Below are 20,168 nucleotides of genomic sequence, written 5' to 3'. Positions count from 1 at the left end.
AAGAGCAAGACAGCAAGCATTTAAACACTGTGGGGTAGATTTACAAGCCCCTCGCGCCACTTTTGCATCACTTTTAACATGGAAATGGTGACGCAAAAGTGGCGCAAGGGGCTTGTAAATCTGCCCCTTTGTGGGAAGGGTGATTTTGTGAACATGTATTATAAGACATAAAATATCCTCTGCCATGAGTATTAAGAATATTGCACATTCACCTCAGGGTTTCACGCACTCGGCCTTCTACGTCATGTCCCTGTATCGTCACAGAAATCCTTGGTGACTTGCAATATTCTAATAACCTACGCACAGGGTACTTTACCCCGTATATAATCCACTACCCTGGGCTATGTATCCGTCTTAAAACAAGGCAACAGTAGGTCAGTCTGATTAAAAGAGACAGCAGAGGGCAGAAGAGACCCCTTGGCAGTTCAGTTACGGGGCGAACTGTACCTTTTCTGCTGGAGAAGGTTGATCTCATGTGGTTCAAGCTCCCGAGGTTCTGATCTTCTGAAGCAGCAGCTCATTCTATTCCACAGGTTTGGAAACATCTTGGGGCTGACAGATGCCGGCTCCTCCAAAGTCACGCAGCAGGTGCAGTGGAGGGTATCTGGGCGGTTGTTGGGATGAAGGGGGCTTCACTCTGCAGCCCGAGGGCGCACCATCCCGGTGCCCCCTGAGCACACCTCCGGTGCAGGTACCTCCCCGGGCGGTCACATGTCCGTGCACTCACTGCGTGACCGGCTGTCCGGCTCCCGAAGCAGCGCCCTCCCCATGGGAAGAAAACTAAGACGAGTCGAAGTGAGTTTGTAAGTTTTGTTTCCTGGAAGAGAGAGCCGGTTCTGTCGGCATGCTGTGTGTGCAGCAGCCCCTGGCTCAGGTTTCTTGGCGAGGGCGCTGGGGGTCACGGGGAGGCCCCATGAATCTAGGAATCCCGGCGCTGCCCAGTCCCACTGCCCGGCGGTGATCCTCGCTGCCTCAGGATGCGAGGTGCCTCACAGGTGCACATGACACCGGCCTGCACCGAGGAAGCCGTCGAGCAGGCCTGGGAGGCCCTCAGGAGGACACGCCGGCTGCCGAGGATCACACGTCACGCAAATCTTACCAGGACTTGTGGCTACCTTAGTCTCTTGAAGGGGCGTAGCCCATTTAATTAAGGGCGTGGCTTAAAACCACATACACTAAAAATCTGTGCTTTGCTCGATTAGTATTTTGCTGTGGTTGTCACTGCATCTAGAGATATAATGCAAGAAGTAACATTACACCTGCAAGAAGCCAGGACTATTGGGTTTAGTGTGGGGGAGGGGGAACACACTTGATGTAGTGTTTTTATTTTATTTTGTGCATTTTTATAAAGCGCGGACATTACCTAAAGGTGTCAGAGCGCTGTACAATAGAGCCAGTTACGTTACAAGACAACATTGGAAACACAATAAAACATTACAAAGAAAAACAGGAGACTAAAAATGAAGGTTACATAGACACAACATCCAACAAAGCACGCAGGAGTGAGGAATGTACAGGAAAACAATAAAACATTTTCAATGAGGAGTGAACTTCCAAGAGGGGCCGGGCCTGAGCATGGGCTGTTAGGAAGGAAGCGGGCCCTTCAGCTGGTTGCGCTATTCACATCAATGTAGACACAACAGCGTTTTTTGCGGCCTTTTGGGGGTTTTAAGCCCAGAAAACGCACAACGTTCAAAAATAAAAGCCATGTGATCACAGCTTAAATAATCAATCAATAAATGGAACAGTACATTTGTAGAGGGTTACTTCTCACCGTGAGGGGTTCTAGGTCGGTGCCACTGGTGCAACTGCACCAGGTGCTTAGAGGTAGGGTGACCAGGCGCCCCGGATTTGCCCGGGCAGTCCCGATGTTCCGCCAGCTGTCCCAGCAGATTTCAGGAAATTAAGCTCAAGTCCCATTTTTTGGAGAGGGTCGGCTGAAAAGGGTGGGAGGTGTTCTTTTGTATGTTTTGCAAAGCAGGGATACTTAGCAGCTGTTATAAGAGAGCAATTTAATCACAGGCATGCAACTGGCTCTAAATATGACATTTTAATGTATTTTCTTACTGTCTTTTCTGTGATTTTCTGCTAAGAAGCACTGTCATTCTGTGCACTGGGTCGAAGTAAAATTGTAGTCCTTCTATTTTTGGGAAATGTTTTTTTTTTTGCTTTAAAATTCTGGTCACCCTACTTAGAGGGCGACTGTTTTAAGGTCTCTGCTAGACAGCGCTTGTGCTGTTTCTTCGAGACATGCTGTATGTGCTCTGTGGGCTCGGAGCCCACCCAGAGGCTTCCAATTTGCTGGCTTCACTGTCCCTCTCCTATTCTCTCTCCTCATTTGTCCATGGCATGCACTTGTCATGCCTCCTGCTATGTTTAGCGCCCCTCCTCCCTCCTCCCCAGAGCAGGGACGCTGTACAATATAAATACACTGGAGACCATTTTAGCAGGTGTTTGAGGGACTACTTTCCTCTTTCTTGAAAAGTAATTGACACACTGGGTCCTGTTCTTATCTCCTCACGTGTGCTGCGCGTTCCAAGACTGAGGTCAAATGTCAGACACTGTTTGCCACTCTTCGCTTGTTCTGTTTTCTTTGCGTTCCTGTCTGCTTCATCTTCCTCTGGCCCATGTCCGACCATGTGTTTACGGTCTTGTGATTCCGCACCCTATTGTTCACATTATCGTTGGGATGTGTAATTGACTAAAGTACAACGTGCTCTGGATTCAGTCCTCGCATAAATACGATTTCCCTTCCATTTGCTGCTTTGTACTAATGCACCCGTCGGTGGAAGTACTTTAATTGCATTTGCTGTGATCTCTCGCATTACCTGGTAAGTCTCTTCTTCTACTGCCGCTCTCCTGCACACCACTCAGCAGTAAATGCATTTCCCTTTTGCATCACCGGACGGCTTCAATAAAATGTGTGTGGAAAGAGCTTCCCCCGGCTTTTATCTAATACCTTTTAACGTGCTTACCGAGTTAAGCTCAAAACCATCTTTTTACCCGAAAAATCCAACCGCAAGCAGAAGTCTCTATTATTACACTTTGCGCTACTACTCTACATATCCGCTTCACCGTACCACAAATACTGCAGGTTGTCCCCAGGACGGTGCTTATTGTTCACATATTCATCTTTTTTTTTGGCTTTGCTTTCAGCAGTGCCCTCGGAGAAACATTAACGAAAATCCTAAATGTGCTTTCCCTGTGAGGTAGAGTAAGTTTAGTTGTTCGCAAGGACGGGAGGCACAGAAACCAAGGGGCAGATTTACAATAACTGGCGCATCCCAAGGGATGCGCCAGTTATTGTTCGCCGCAGCTCCGCCACTCATGGTGCACCGCATTTACAATGCAGCGCACGATCGGGAAAAACGGCACAGATGCGTGACGCATCTGTGCCGTAAAGGCGGCGCATTGCTGGAGTTGCGTCGCAAGCGCGACGCAGCTCCGGGAATGCTATGGGGAGCCCTACCTGTCCAATGCTGCGTCAAGCCTTGCGCCTGCTTCAAGCAGGCGCAGGGTTTTGACGCAGCATTGGCCTAAAAGTGACTGAGTGAAATCTTGTAGATTTCACTCAGGCACTTTTAGGAGGCGTTCCTGTGCAGGAACGCCCCCCCCCCCCCTCTCCTCCCCCTGTGCCAGAACGCCTCCTTAAGGCGCAGGGCTTTACAACGTGACGCATCTCCCAGATACGTCACGTTGTAAATACCCCGCACCATGGCACATCTTTTGCACCGCCACTGCGTCACAAAAGTGACGCAACAGCGGCGTTAAAGAGGCGCAAGGGGCTTGTAAATCTGCCCCTTAATGCGCACTTTACATGGTAAACTCAATAGAGAAGTAAAACAAGTTACAGGCATGCTATCAAAGAGGCAGTCAACATTTCCTACCGCAATGTATTTTAAATACTTAGGCAGCATATGTCTCCCTCTCATGAGCACAAATGACATTTGCGAACAGGAAAGTGGGACATAAAAAGAAAAAAGTTTGGAGAATGTATTTTCCCGATTTACTTCTATTAAACGAGAGGTAATTTCAGGAGGTAGACACCAAAATAAAACCATTGTGGACTTAAAAAGTCAGGAGTCTCCCTCCTGAACTGGGTCAGTTGGCATGTACGTGAGAGAGTAAAGCAATCTAAATGGGTGGGGTGGCTGTAGCTCTTGCGGCAGATGCCAACACCTCAAATACTGGTAGAAAAATGCAGCACACTTGTAATTGTTTTGCTCCGGGGGTGGCTGCACCTTTCACCCTCCTTCATCTTGTGCTACAGAAGCCCATGTACTATCACCTGCTTGATTTCTTAAATGTGACCACATGTTTCAGCCAGCCTGACCCACCCACTGCCCCAATGTATGTTTCAGATCCTCCTGTTTCCACTCTGAAAGAGGCACACGGTTTAACCCTCCCATCTCAACCCCCAACATGCGGCTGTACGTTGTTTTCTTCATCTCAGATGTGGAGGATGCCAGTGGCGGCCACCACAAGCAAAATGTGGTAAGGCAGGTGGAGGAGGTCCAGGGGCGAGTGCGGGGGAGTTTATTAATAATTTAAAAAAGGAAAACTTACCTGAAGCTGCCAGCCACCTTCCACGTTGCGCCTCAGTGTTCTTATTCATGATCCCAGCAGAAACTGGACCGCATTGCAGACTCCCTGTGCAATACCTACGTGGCTCTCAGGTTAGGAAAGCAGTGCTGGGACTGGCCTGAGATGGCTTGTTTGATGCCCCGCTCAGGCACAGGCAGCGTGTGCTGTTTCACCAACCCAGCTCTTCAATACAATCGGGTTGGGGAAACCTAAGTGCGCATGGGTGTTTGGCTGGCCTAAGATGGCCGGCCAAGCACACGTACACTCTTAGAAGTGCACATCCCCCCTACCATGGCCACGGCCTCGCCCCTCCCTACACAAGCTGGCTGAACTAGCAGGTGAAAAATAAAACGATGATACACTATCATTTATTTTCAACTGCTGGCTCTGAGCCAGTGGGGCGATGATCCTCCGCCATTGCAGAGGAGCCGCCCCTGGAGGATGCTCGTTCCAAAGTCACTCTCACCTCCGAGATGCAGTGGCAGACATCTTTCAAAGATTCACAAGTCACATTCTAGTGGATGGCTCCTGCAGTCAGATCTAACCGTGCTACCAATGAGGTGAAACCTTTTCCCCTGACAATATCAATGAGTCTTAAAATAACAAATTAGTAAAACAATATATCTGTAGAATGTGCCACCTTGTGCTGCATAATGTAGCTGTTACTGCAAAATGTAGTCACTGTGCTTAACATTTGGTTCTCCACTGCCGCAAAGATTCCCGTGGCTTTCATAATAAGGGCCAGTATATCTGTGATTGCTGTCCATCATCATAAAACAAACAAGCTGAAAGTGTGAAATTTAGGAATAAGTAAAATCGCTGCTGAAAATTAGTGGCCCTGCTTCTGGTCACCAATGATTGTCTTTTGATACCCAACATTATTCACCAGTGAAGAATCAGTGATGTTGAGTTAGTCTAGCAGAGAGCCATAATTCAAGTAGGATTACAGTTTATATCTTTGTATTGGCTGCATATAGCACACATAAGATGTCTTGCAGCTTCTGCAGTGGGTTTTGTCACAAAAGAGCTTTGTCATTGGGTTATGGTGATGCAAATGCAATAAGGGATCATGTGACCCAGAAATTCTGATGTGTCTGAAATGAAGAACGACAAACTGTTATTTATTTTTTATTTTTTTGTTTTGCTTGCTTTTACCGTTGCATGGACTACTGAAGGAGAAATGATTGGTTCTTGCTTTGTTTTCGCACCTTCAGTGTCCCTCTCTATTTCACTCAATTATGATTTCTGCCCCATAAAAGTCTCTGGTTTTGGAGGCGTTTTTTTGTGTAATTTTCTATTTCTGATTTTACTGTCGGAGGTGCCCAGATTTGTGGTAGCAATTTTGTCATTGCTCTCTCCATTTCCACCTGCCTCCTTTCCCTCCTGAAGCCTACTGTTGTCGTGTAGTTCCTATATAACCTATACAGTATCTGCACGTTTGGATAACATAAACTATGGGATTGGTGGCAAACTGATTCCGTGCACCCCTACTGGATACGTTTGCCTGTCTATAGCAGCTAGCTCACAGTGCCACAATCATCTCTTCTTACCAAGGAGAGAATAGATTCTGGCAACCTCAGAACATGACAACCCTGATCCCTCGGAATCGTGGAAACAATATACTACCTTTTGCTCAGTCACTCGTGCTCACTTAGTTTGTCTCAGACATACAATGAATGAACATACTGGGCGTTTGTCAAGGATTTATTGAACAGTGCTTATTCTAGTGTAGAATAGATGAGCTGCAACAACCATTAGACAGTAGCAGAGATATATGATTAGAAGTACCATGAAAGTAAAAGGATGGTACCGTTCTACCATCTTGCAGTATTCATGAATATATACAAGTACATACATATATAATATGATAACAAGTGCATACTCCTATGATGTCTCCCTAACTAGATGTACCTAAATGTACCTAGCATCTGTGTAGGTGTTATGCCAAGAATCCCTCTAGGATCTAGTCAACCCCATTACCTGAGAATAAGAGAATATGGGACCCCGTCCTGGTCTCGAGTTGGACACCCCGCAAGGGATGTTAGACCAATGCAAGCTGGAGTGTCTGCATGCAGAAACCTCACTGTCTCTGGTCAGTGTGTCAGCCGGGAAGTCTCAGTCTTCTCTGTCCTTCTAAGCAAGATGTGATTTATATATACCCATGGGTCTCCCCAGGGGTCATACCTTGCTATGTTACTGTGTCAGCCTAAAGGAAGATGTCGGGCCTGAACTTTATACAGAGATAGTATACAGGAGATGTTAGTCCTGCTGTGCTTCCAAGAAGCCTCATGCATAATGTATAAGATTCGAACTAGGGGGAAACCCGCGTTCTGAATACAGTGTCGTATTTAGGTAAAAGGTCAGTCCCTAAGAACCGTTATGTCTGTAATGTAGGTAAGGGTATAGGTGAAAGGTTGCAATGTTTCCTGCGCCTATATAGGGAACCTATATGGAATATAACACCCACTCCTCTTCTGACTGGACGACATATGTGACTTATTACCATACTACTAGCCTAACTCGATATTGGTATGCACAAAATTAAAAAACATTTGTTGTGCTAAAATATCTAAAATTTCAAAAAAATTCTAAAAATACAAAAAAAATGTTAATAAAAAAACGGAGTTTGCAAGTCATAGCTCTAAATTGTCCGCTGTTAAAGTCCGAACCACTCTAAGCATTAGAAACCCATGTAGGCCCAATAAATATAAGGAATATCAATTTTGTTTTCTAGGTCCAAATTTGAGCTTGTTAAAAAAAAACGAATTTGTTCCAGCACACGACGAGCCAAATGAGTCAAAAAGTCAAAAAATATGTTTATTTAGATCATAATCTTTAAACAGGTGCAAAGGCATAGTTACCAATTTAAAATATTCTACAGAAAAAATAGTAAAAATAGATACAGGTAGAAAATGTTCCCCAGCCGGTTAAAAATCTTCAAAGAACAGTTAGGAAGTTTTCCCATTACAAAATGGTGGTAGGGTACTACATGACCGGGAACCAAAAGGCGGGTTAGATTGCTGAACCTTGACCTGGAAGGGGACATATATAACAGCTTAGCGACAGCCCCGCTAGATATCCAAAACGCTGTACCAGGAAGAGATTACAGGGAGGCCGCTGGTTTTTAATAAGGTAGGTCGAAGCGCTACAAGCTCGCCGTCTTAACTTTAATATCGCGTAATCAGGATGCAATACGATAAGTTTAAAACCCGCATCGTGACGGTTTCTAATAAGGATTTATAAACGCGATAACTTAGAATATAGATATGTATCGCTGCTAGAAGTCCGCCCAACCGTTAAACCATTTTTAAAGTCTTCCCGTGGGGTAAAGGTGGTGTGTTGTTAAGAAATAAACCACACAAAGTTAAAACACTAGTGAATAGTAATAAGATGACGCACTATGTGTAAAATCATATAGAGTATATACAAACCACATGTAAAGCCACAGATTAATGTTGGATAATTCCTATTAAAAGATAGACAGACAGAAAAAATTCGGTCAACATAAGGAAGCACGAATCAAGACGTTTTCAGCTGGTAATAGGAGAACAGATATATAGCTCCTCCAGACTCCATGATGGGGCTATAAGAAACTTGCTCTAAGGTATTATAATTTAAAACCTTTTTCTTTTTGACCTTAACAGAAAGACGCTATCGAGTTTATAAACCTAGCATTATTTTAAAATCCTGTGTATTTCTGTCTATTCCCAGCAAGGTTGTATGTGATTACATTATCCATACGGTGGTCATCCCTGGTACAGCGAACCTATCCAGTTTATATAAACACTTGGATCCAGGTATGACGTAATGGAATTAATGCATGATATTGATCAGGTTTTTGATAAAGAATTGGTTTAATAAATCATGCCATAATATTTTAGGTTGTTTTAAGGACACAAGGGAACCCAGTAGGGGGCCTTTGGACCGTGGGTTACTTAACTTATTTCAAAGAACAATGGTCCTAAGGGATCAAAATATAACAAAAAATGGCAATACAGACTACAATGAGTACTATATTTTTGAAACACGTCCAGCCGGACGCAAGTTTATTCCAAAGATAACATGGAGTTGTTGGCCCGAGAGGAGGCCAAAAAATATAATGGCAAGATAGGGTACAGTCCTGTACCTATCCCAAGAGGTTTAAGAGAAGATAAACCAGGAAGAGAGGGATAGAAAAAAGGAAAACTTTTCAGGCAAAACAAGAAGTTTTTGAGCCAATCGGTGACTTGTAGTTAAAGTAAATACAAATACAACAAATTCACCGTGCAGTGCCAACCATTTCATATGACCATATTAAATAATATGCTCCACTGCTTATTGCGTCGACGTTTCGATCCCTAGGGGCTCATAGTACAATGGGATCATCATCAGGACTATTTTTATAGTTAATGCCTGCAATACATAAAGCCTGTAGAAAGGAAGGGGGAGATAAAAGACAATTTTAAGGCCTAGGCCTACAACAACGAAAAATCAGACAGTAAATGACAGGGCACAATTAAAAGTTTTTTAAAAAAACGGTCATTATTTGGGCTCACCTGTTTTTGCTAGTGTATTTGTGATTTTAAGGAAAAACATTTTGTGCCGGTGAAAACGTGCGGAAAAACGGCGCAGTGACAGCGGTGTCATTCATCAAGACTTGTGCTGTATCGACGGTGACATTAGGGTCGCTTTTGTAACAATGTCGTGGTTTGTGAATAGTGACATCGTGAGAGAAACAGTGCCAACAGCATCTACCGATTATGCATGCTTAATCTGGGTTTTTTGGCCCCCATGGGAATTGCTGAGCTAAAATCACTGTATAAAGCTGTTGCACCGGAAAACAAGATGTGTTAACCGGTTTGCAATGTTAATTGCTAGAGTCAAGGGACCAATATACATTATGGAAGCATCGGCGGCAAGCAGGAAGCTTACCTACCCTAATGTCACCGTCGATACAGCACAAGTCTTGATGAATGACACCGCTGTCACTGCGCCGTTTTTCCGCACGTTTTCACCGGCACAAAATGTTTTTCCTTAAAATCACAAATACACTAGCAAAAACAGGTGAGCCCAAATAATGACCGTTTTTTTAAAAAACTTTTAATTGTGCCCTGTCATTTACTGTCTGATTTTTCGTTGTTGTAGGCCTAGGCCTTAAAATTGTCTTTTATCTCCCCCTTCCTTTCTACAGGCTTTATGTATTGCAGGCATTAACTATAAAAATAGTCCTGATGATGATCCCATTGTACTATGAGCCCCTAGGGATCGAAACGTCGACGCAATAAGCAGTGGAGCATATTATTTAATATGGTCATATGAAATGGTTGGCACTGCACGGTGAATTTGTTGTATTTGTATTTACTTTAACTACAAGTCACCGATTGGCTCAAAAACTTCTTGTTTTGCCTGAAAAGTTTTCCTTTTTTCTATCCCTCTCTTCCTGGTTTATCTTCTCTTAAACCTCTTGGGATAGGTACAGGACTGTACCCTATCTTGCCATTATATTTTTTGGCCTCCTCTCGGGCCAACAACTCCATGTTATCTTTGGAATAAACTTGCGTCCGGCTGGACGTGTTTCAAAAATATAGTACTCATTGTAGTCTGTATTGCCATTTTTTGTTATATTTTGATCCCTTAGGACCATTGTTCTTTGAAATAAGTTAAGTAACCCACGGTCCAAAGGCCCCCTACTGGGTTCCCTTGTGTCCTTAAAACGATTTGAGCGCAAACGCTGGTTTGCAAGGTCTCCAATCCTGTCCAAACTAATTAGTTTGGGTCCCCTAGTACCTAGTACTTTTTACCCCACTGTTTCCACCTCTATTCCACACGGGCTATCCTCATTCTTCCCCTTGTTTCTTTTCTTATTATTTCTTGACAGGGTTACTATGTCAAATCATGCTCCGTTATACACAGATGACTACCTAAAACATTTATGTTCACGTCCATCATTACTTTCTGAAAATGCAGACATTTCCAACCAAGTTAACAACTCACTCCCAGAACAGCTTGAAAAACTGAGGAAAAAACAAGTCCGCCTACAGCTGATGATTTTAATGTTAACTGACTATCTTAAAGCAGAGGTTATCCCTGTGGGCTTGCAAGTCCGGAATGTACCAGGTATCTTCACGGACAATCCAAAATATATAACAGGATTTAGTTATATAGGTACCACCTGCTCCCGCCATTGGCTGGCACTAGGGATAGACACAGCCTCCGAAACTCTAAAAACATTGGAAACTGAAATTGAAGAAATCTTGAAACAACTTGAGGCTCCTGACAACATTGCCGACAGTAAAAAGCTAATAGAACAAGTAGACAAAACTGTAGCAGAGTTCTATAGGATTGAGCAAAATAAGAAATCAAATAAAATTAAAAAGGACATAAAAACCTACAACATTGAAACAACCTATCCCTATTTACAAAAAGATTTTTACACCACCAAAGCATACAGCAACCCCCAACAAAATAGACCTTGGGGTAGATTCAACAGGAGACAGAACCTGGTCGGTTTTTCCGATACTTCTGCCGAATCTTCTGATAATTCAGACGCAGGCGAAGGTCCAAGTACAAGACGAGGTGGTACATATCAGAATCAGAATTCTTTTTTAGCCAAAGGCCAGCAAGAACCACCACAGCGAGGGAAAGTAAAAAAACCCCAGAGATGGGTAAACCCACCCGGGGAAAGGCGGACCAGGAACAATTACTACCAATGGTAATACAGCCTAGCCCCTCAACAGAGTCTATCCCTATCTTTAATCTGTCTACTCATGTGCTTGCACATGACGAACTCTCCCTCCTGAAAAAAGGCCTTACTTTTGTCCCAACTGTGGCCCCCAACTTTATGGAATTGCACACCGAACTCCTAAGATTCTTTAGAAGAATACGCCTCAAAGCATTTTTTCAAATCCACCCCTCTCCCGAGATAAATGCTCAAACTCCCTTTCGGCCACCATCTACCTTTCTACCATCAGCCAATATGATCCCAGCTGAGGTCACTACATTTGAGAAATTGATCCTCAAGGACCTAACGCACCTAAAAGGACAAAAAAAGTTTGTACCATATAACATCACCCTTAAAGAGAAGGAATCCATTACCTCCCTAAAAAACAATGACTCCATCGTAATAAAAAGTGCTGATAAAGGTGGCGGCATTGTTATACAGGAGTTAGACTCCTACACAGCTGAAATTCAGAGGCAGCTAGGAAACAAAGACCACTACCTCAGACTAGCATCCAACCCAACTAAAGCCATCCAAGAAATAATACTGCAAATAACAACTGAGGCTTTGCATGAGGGTTTTCTGACCAAAAAAGAATTTAACTACCTTAATGTAAAAAACCCTAGATTACCGGTAATTTACACCCTACCAAAGATTCACAAGAATCTGAATGCTCCGCCTGGCCGTCCAATCGTGTCAGCATGTGGCTCAATATTGGAGCCCCTAGGAGCTTACGTTGATTTCTTTATCAAAGAATTTGTCCCTCAAACATTCTGTTATGTGCGAGACTCCATGGCCATGATCAATCTGATTGAACACCACCCCTTCAATCCCACCTCTGATACACTCTGCACCATGGACGTGGAATCGTTATATACGAATATTCCACAGACAGCAGCCCTACTTGTTATACAACGGACCTTGGACAACCGTCCTCGCCCCCATGCCATCCCTACATCGTTTATTTGTAAACTTTTGGAAATATGCCTGACTAAAAATTTCTTCACCTTCCAAGGTCTATTTTACCAACAAGTGAAGGGGACCTCCATGGGAGCTATTTTTGCTCCAAACCTAGCCGTGTTGTTCATGGACGAGTTGGAGAGATTAACCATCCTTGTACCTTCCAACCCCTTTTTCTCCGGTGTCATTATGTGGAGAAGGTACATCGATGACATCTTCATGCTATGGAGATTAGACATCGATGCGCTTTCCCAATTCTTACACTGGATGAATAACAATTGTATGGGTCTTCAATTCACCCTTTCCTCTGACAAAGAGTCCATTAACTTTCTTGACCTGACAATATTACATCAGGATGGTGAGCTGTTCACAAAACTCTACAGGAAGCCCACAGAGAGGAATACCTTGTTGGAATACTCAAGTAACCACCCTAGGGCATTGAGGGATTCCCTACCTTTTTCCCAATTTTTACGCATCAGGCGCAATTGTTCCCGCAAGGAAGACTACTTCCTTGAAAGTACCATCTTATCGAACAAACTGAAAAATAGGGGATATCCAGGAAAGATTGTTAAAAATGCACTCAAAAGAGCGTGGTATCGCCCACGAGAGACACTTCTTGTCCCTAACCAGAAACCTAAACAGGACAGAATAGCTTGTGTCACAACATTCTCTCCCATTTCCAATAATATAAGGAAAATGATTTTGAAACATTGGCCTGTAATAAATGCAGGCATCCTAGACTTGGAACGCCCACTTTTTGCATTCAAAAAGAGTAGGAACCTTAAGGACCATTTGGTCCGCGCTGCCCTTCCTAGCCCTAGCAACTCCTCCACTCTGGAATCCGCTTGGGGTCTGTCCCCCACAGTTGGACATGTTAAATGCGGTGGCTGTGTAGTCTGCAATTTCACAATTGAGGGGAAAAGTTTTGTATTTGACAAAGTCACTTTCACATGCACTACACTAACAAACTGTAACACCACCAATGTGATTTATCTGATCCAATGCCCGTGTAAGAAAAACTATGTAGGACAGACTGCTCAAAAAATTAAAACCAGGATATGCCAACATAGGAGCCGCATCAGATGCCGCACACCTAACGCCCCACTGGTGGAACATTTTGAGGAATTCAACCATAATGAAGATGACATTCGCTGGACTATCCTGAAATCACTAAAGCTCCCACCCAGAGGGGGCAGCATGCCCCACCTACTGAACAAAGAAGAGCTCAAATGTATAATTCTACTGGACTCTATTCACAATGGACTTAATCGAACAGAGGATTGGACATCACTTCTCTAAGTAACTGTATACAGCCGTACAGTGTAAATAATGTTTCTGAATTGAATACCTGAAGTTTGCGGTTGTCACTATATTAACCCAGATGTGTATATATGCAAAGCATGGTCGGTCAGCACTACTCGCCTGTTTCATTTATTTAATTCACTTCACTTTCGTAGCAGCACTGCATGCCATAATGCTCCATGTGTTAAGCTAGTATATATTACTCCTCCAAACTTCGATATAACCAGCGGGCAATTCACAAGTATTGGATCACGCTTCTCCCAAACCATTCTAAGATGCCTGCCATACACTAATGAATCGACATTGACTTCAACACCACTCTAAGATGGCTGCCATTTCCACATTGCCGAATAAGTCCTTCCTTAGTTTTTACCAACCTCCCCATAAGCGTGTCGAACGCGGGTTGCACACACAGCGGACCCGCGCTGCGACTAAGAAGGGGGCAGAAGCAGATCGTGCTTCGCCCAACCCGCCGCTGCTCTCATCGAAAAAGCAAGGTAAGCCCCTGCCTAGCGGTTAAGCGTAAAACTCTGCTTATCACGGAGCCCGACCCCTGATCCAGCCCTCAATTCTATTTCCCCAGCCACTGAACGGGTAAAACCATCCCGACTAGCCTGGCATTGAGCCCAACCCGCCGCTGCTCTCATCGAAAAAGCAAGGTAAGCCCCTGCCTAGCGGTTAAGCGTAAAACTCTGCTAATCACGGAGCCCGACCCCTGATCCAGCCCTTAATTCTATTTCCCCAGCCACTGAACGGGTAAAACCATCCCGACTAGCCTGGCATTGAGCGCCTACATACAGCACACTCGCGCTGTAACTACGAAGGGGCCAAAAGCCGATTGATCTTCGCCCTACACTCCATAGCATTCCAACGGGAAGCAAGGTAAGCCCACGGTTCAAATACCGTTGTTTGCAATTAATCCGTCATTCCCGAAGCCTGACACCTTATTACGCTAATTTTTATCTTCAGTCAAAGAACGGTCTGACTCCAAGCCAACCGCTTACAGAGACCATCCGATGCCCTGCTACACCATATGTAGCTAGGTAAGCCAACCCAAATCGAAAAGTATTACTCCCAAAGTGGAGCGGCGCCACTTATCCCTCACATTTTCACCCCCAGCAACCACGAGGATCCATCAGAGGGAACCTCGCTGCCACAACCAATTACAGGTTATCTCTCCAGGCCTCACTAGTCAACACCAATTGGTAGGTAAGCTTCCTGCTTGCCGCCGATGCTTCCATAATGTATATTGGTCCCTTGACTCTAGCAATTAACATTGCAAACCGGTTAACACATCTTGTTTTCCGGTGCAACAGCTTTATACAGTGATTTTAGCTCAGCAATTCCCATGGGGGCCAAAAAACCCAGATTAAGCATGCATAATCGGTAGATGCTGTTGGCACTGTTTCTCTCACGATGTCACTATTCACAAACCACGACATTGTTACAAAAGCGACCCTAATGTCACCGTCGATACAGCACAAGTCTTGATGAATGACACCGCTGTCACTGCGCCGTTTTTCCGCACGTTTTCACCGGCACAAAATGTTTTTCCTTAAAATCACAAATACACTAGCAAAAACAGGTGAGCCCAAATAATGACCGTTTTTTTAAAAAACTTTTAATTGTGCCCTGTCATTTACTGTCTGATTTTTCGTTGTTGTAGGCCTAGGCCTTAAAATTGTCTTTTATCTCCCCCTTCCTTTCTACAGGCTTTATGTATTGCAGGCATTAACTATAAAAATAGTCCTGATGATGATCCCATTGTACTATGAGCCCCTAGGGATCGAAACGTCGACGCAATAAGCAGTGGAGCATATTATTTAATATGGTCATATGAAATGGTTGGCACTGCACGGTGAATTTGTTGTATTTGTATTTACTTTAACTACAAGTCACCGATTGGCTCAAAAACTTCTTGTTTTGCCTGAAAAGTTTTCCTTTTTTCTATCCCTCTCTTCCTGGTTTATCTTCTCTTAAACCTCTTGGGATAGGTACAGGACTGTACCCTATCTTGCCATTATATTTTTTGGCCTCCTCTCGGGCCAACAACTCCATGTTATCTTTGGAATAAACTTGCGTCCGGCTGGACGTGTTTCAAAAATATAGTACTCATTGTAGTCTGTATTGCCATTTTTTGTTATATTTTGATCCCTTAGGACCATTGTTCTTTGAAATAATATTTTAGGTGGAAATAATTTGTAATAAAATCCACTAAGCAGAAAACATGCAACTAATGGAATAAGAAATAGTTGTCATAAAAGGTAGCTCGTTACAACCAGATTCGCTCATAATTTGAGGTATGTGACTGTATTGATATCTGATGGCTTATATAATAACCATTATCGCTGACTATAGATATCTGATGGTGAATCTATCTATGCTTACATAATAACCATTATTGCTGACTATAGACATTTATACCTGCAACGTGACATAGCAGGGCTACACAATATGACTATTTATAATCTATCATACTTAAAGAAAAGTGAGAAAGCCTGAATTGCCTCAATTGTGGGAACTCTTGCGGTATGACCATGGAAAAGTGATTCAATTCTTTTAAAGCGATTAAATGTTGTGTAAATTATGACTTGTCACAAAAATGGGATATAGCTGCCAACCACCGTACAACAAAGGTATAAGCCTATGGCTAGAATGGCTTAACAACAGATCTGTTCGGTATATTGTGTGATAAAAAGTAGCAAAAGCTTAATTTTTTTGATGCAAATGTTAGGATGAATTGGGACTCTGTCATAAGTCTGAAACTATTTTTAATTGTGGCATTCTTTTTTTAGTGATTTTAAAAACCGTCCTGAAGAAGGTGTACCTATCCTTACAAGACACCGAAACGCCGCGTCGACTTTTTGGTTTTTAATCTAATTGTTTGTATGATTGTGCAATATTGAAATTTATGTACTGTAATGAAAAATTCTTTTTAATAAACTATTGTTTTTATCACTTATGCACATAGGGTTGTTTTGTAATGCTGCAGGACTTTATATGACACTGAGTACCCAATCGAAACTAACGCTCAGCTATTGGTCAGCTGAGTCTTATTGCTGTCATTTGACCATAGGGTTGTTCTTTGAGTCGTGTTGTGTCTCACTGGATTAGTTGTGACAAGGGACACACCGACGTAAGGGATATCCTTAAACTTAGGGAATGTTTTTCATTTTTTAAGGTTAAAAATCTTCCAAACACTGTATACATATCTTAAGAGCAGATACCAATAAAATATCACTTTCTAAGGATTACCCTTTAAGAATTATTATTACATTAAAAACAACCTTTTCTCTTAGACAAGCTATATAATTCATTTATTCTAAAACTTACTCCTGGCTTGTTAGGGATCTCTGTACTACGTTTATGTAATTCCCTAGAGCAATAGCAATTTCGATAGAAGGCATTTCTGTGAGAAGGTTGACCGCCTGTGCCCGTGTTCTTATATCGTATTTTAAAAATATTGGGCACAGCCATAATTTGCGCTGTTCTAATATAGTTAGGCAATCAAACAGGATGTGCACTAGATCCCCTTTAGTGCCCAGGCTACACTTACAACACCCTTTGTGGTCTAACATTTTCGATTTGAATTCTTTATCAACCACGGATTGATCCCAATTCGCATCCTCAGTATCTCCTGCCTATATCAGCGATTTGGTAAGATATCCAAATAAGGGAACCAGTTTTTCTTTGACCAAGAGTGCATCATAAATTCTACAGATTTTTTCTTAGCCAGGTATTCCATGTCGGTCCTTCTAGAGACTTCTTGCCCGTTAAATTAAAGATCACTCTTAGTGCAGACTATTTGTTGGGATTCTTGGTACATCTCCACCTTTAGGCCCTCACAGGCCTGCACCATTTTTTCCCTACAAGTTTTTGCCCATTTTAGGTTACTGAATTGGACCTCTTTCCTACACCATTGTGCAACTTTTTGACCTTTCTCATTTTCCCATCGTTTCCAAAATCTAATCACCGCTGTTTGTACTTGTACCCCCCAGGACTTTATTCCTAATTCGGTTCTGATTGCTTGGACCATTGATGATTGGGGGAGGGATAAAAGGGTTTTCAGGCAATTCCCTTCCTCCAGGTCCCAGACTCCCTTACCGCTCAAATAAAGGATTTCTGTGCCGTAGAGGACTTGCGGGGGTATCATTGCACTGAAAGCTTTTAGTAAAGGACGTTGAGACATATCCCCGTAATCCCGGTTAAACATTTTTAAACCAGAGATTGATGTGTGTGCTTTTGCTTTTTGGGCTTCCAGATGAGTATGCCAGTTTAGTGTCTTATCGAACCACATCCCTAGGTATCGATATTCATTAACCATTTCTAATTTAAGATCATCTAAGAACCAATTAAACTTAATTGCCTTTGTACCAAAGCATACGATTTTTGTCTTGTCTAAGTTTACTGTTAGAAATTTCCTTGCACAGTATTCACTAAAGGATTTCAACTTTCTTTGAAGGTCTGACACCGTCTGGTCTACTATTACCAGGTCGTCCGCATATAAAAGACAGGGCACCTTTTTTCCATCCATTTTTGGGCTTGCACTACCCTCAACCTCTAGACAGGCGGGTAAATCAGATAGAAATATAGAGAATAACTGTGGGGCCAGAACGCAGCCCTGCCTCAGGCCATTTGCAATAGGTATTTTTGGCGTTAATGACCCTTCAGTATCCCTGATTACTTGGGCCCAATTACCTCTGTGTAATTCTTTTATTATAGCCAGCAGGTCTTTAGGTATATTTTCCTAATAAGAGTATTCCATAAGCAATCCCATTCCACTGAGTCGAACGCTGCTCGGAAGTCAACGAAACAACAGCAAAGCTTGCCATTTTGTTCCGTTGACTTCCTCGCCATTGCCCATAGTGCAAAGCAGTGGTCTTTCGTGGAATGCCCCTCTCTGAATCCTCCCTGTTCAATGGGTACAATTGAGAACTCATCAACCCAAGTATTTAGTCAATATATCACAATTTTTGAGAAAACCTTCTCTCCTATATCTAAAAGGTTAATCAGTCTGTAATTTTGTGGTGCGTCCATACTACCTTTTTTATGGATTGGCCGGATTACAACGCCCTTCCAATTCAGTGGCATTATGCCTTCTACTAGAAATAAATGGAACATCTGGGAGAGGAATCTTGCCCACCACTTTAACTCTGACTTTAATATTATTGCAGGGAGATTATCAGACTCTGCTGCACGAGTTAGCTTCAGTTCCCTTATTGTGTTTTCTACTTGCTGTTCGTTAAAATCGAATTTGAGTTCTTCCGATATTTCCTGCCAAGGTTGGGGCTCTATGTCTCCTTGATGAGCTCGAGCCCCATACAATTCCCTTAGGTACTTCTCCCAGGCTGACTCACTAACCACACATTTCATTTCTTCGTCTGTTGGGGCGGAAGCTGCTTTTACCAGTTTCCCAAATTGTCTTATGTTTTTATTTTCAATTGATTCTAACAGGTTTGCCCAACATTTCTCTTTGTATGACCTTTTTCAAGTCAAGTCAAGTCAAGTCAGAATTTATATAGCGCACTACATACCCAGAGGGTCTCAAGGTGCTTGAGGAAGGGGGGGAGGTTTACTTATAGAATATCCAGGTTTTAAGCTGTTTTCTGAAGGCTAGGTGGTTTTGAGGAAGGCGGAGGTGGATGGGAAGGGAATTCCAGGTTTTGGCCGCGAGGGCTTGGTTGGACGAACGCAGCTGGCGGGTGGGGGTGTAAAAGGAAAGGCGCATGTTGAGACAATCAGGTCCAAGTTCGTATAGGGCTGTTTGTGCGTGGGTGAGGAGATGGAACGTTATCCTCTTGTTGACGGGGAGCCAGTGAAGGTCTTTCAGGTGAACGGAAATGTGGTCTGTGTGCGGGGGATGTCTAGTATGAGTCTGGCTGAAGCATTTTGAATGCGTTGGAGTATTTTCTGCAGTTTTGCGGTGGTACCGGCGTAAAGGGTGTTTCCGTAGTCCAGACGGCTTGTAACCAGTGCGTGGGTGACTGTTTTTCTTGTTTCCGTGGGGATCCAGCGAAATGTTTTTTTGAGCATGCGTAGGATGTTGAAGCATGATGATGAGACGGCGTTGACTTGTCTGGTCATCGAGAGTGAGGAGTCCAGGATGATGCCCAGGTTCCGTGCGTGGTCCGTCGGTATGGGGGCTTTTCCTAGGGCCGTTGGCCACCAAGAGTCGTCCCAGGCAGAAGGGGGTGCCCCTAAGATAAGGACTTCCGTTTTGTCCGAGTTCAGTTTCAGACGGCTGTGCTTCATCCACTCGGCTACTTCTTTCATCCCTTCCTGTAGGTTGGTTTTGGCGGTGATTGGGTCTTTGGTGAGTGAGAGGATCAGCTGAGTGTCATCAGCGTAGGAGATGATGTTGAGGTTGTGTTGACGTGCGATGGTTGCGAGGGGGCTCATGTAGATGTTGAAGAGGGTGGTGCTGAGTGATGATCCTTGCGGGACGCCGCAGATGACTTCGGTGGCCTCTGACTTAAAAGGGGGGAGGCGGACTCTCTGAGTTCTTCCAGCAAGGAACGAGATGATCCAGTCCAATGCTTTTCCTTGAATTCCGATGTTTCTGAGGCGTTGTATCAGGGTGCTATGGCAGACTGTGTCGAAGGCTGCAGAGAGGTCAAGGAGGATG

The 20,168-nt window shown here is 43.5% G+C and overlaps 1 protein-coding gene across 1 annotated transcript in view; it reads right to left on the bottom strand.

Moving 5' to 3' along the window:
* The window catches only part of LOC147700598 (transient receptor potential cation channel subfamily V member 6-like), a 197,134-nt gene extending 196,188 nt beyond the window's left edge, over positions 1–946 (bottom strand). The window contains exon 1 of the mRNA XM_086928457.1: positions 448–946. Coding sequence (XP_086784583.1) covers positions 448–545 — 98 coding nt within the window. The 5' untranslated portion in view covers positions 546–946. The remainder of the gene's footprint in view (positions 1–447) is intronic.
* Between the last annotated feature and the right edge of the window lie 19,222 nt (positions 947–20,168).

Source organism: Lissotriton vulgaris, chromosome 7 (genome assembly GCF_964263255.1).
Source record: "Lissotriton vulgaris chromosome 7, aLisVul1.2, whole genome shotgun sequence".
In the NCBI taxonomy this organism is placed as follows: domain Eukaryota; kingdom Metazoa; phylum Chordata; class Amphibia; order Caudata; family Salamandridae; genus Lissotriton; species Lissotriton vulgaris.
The sequence above is the reverse complement of the archived record's forward strand: the minus strand, read 5'-3'. Positions and strand labels throughout refer to the sequence as shown.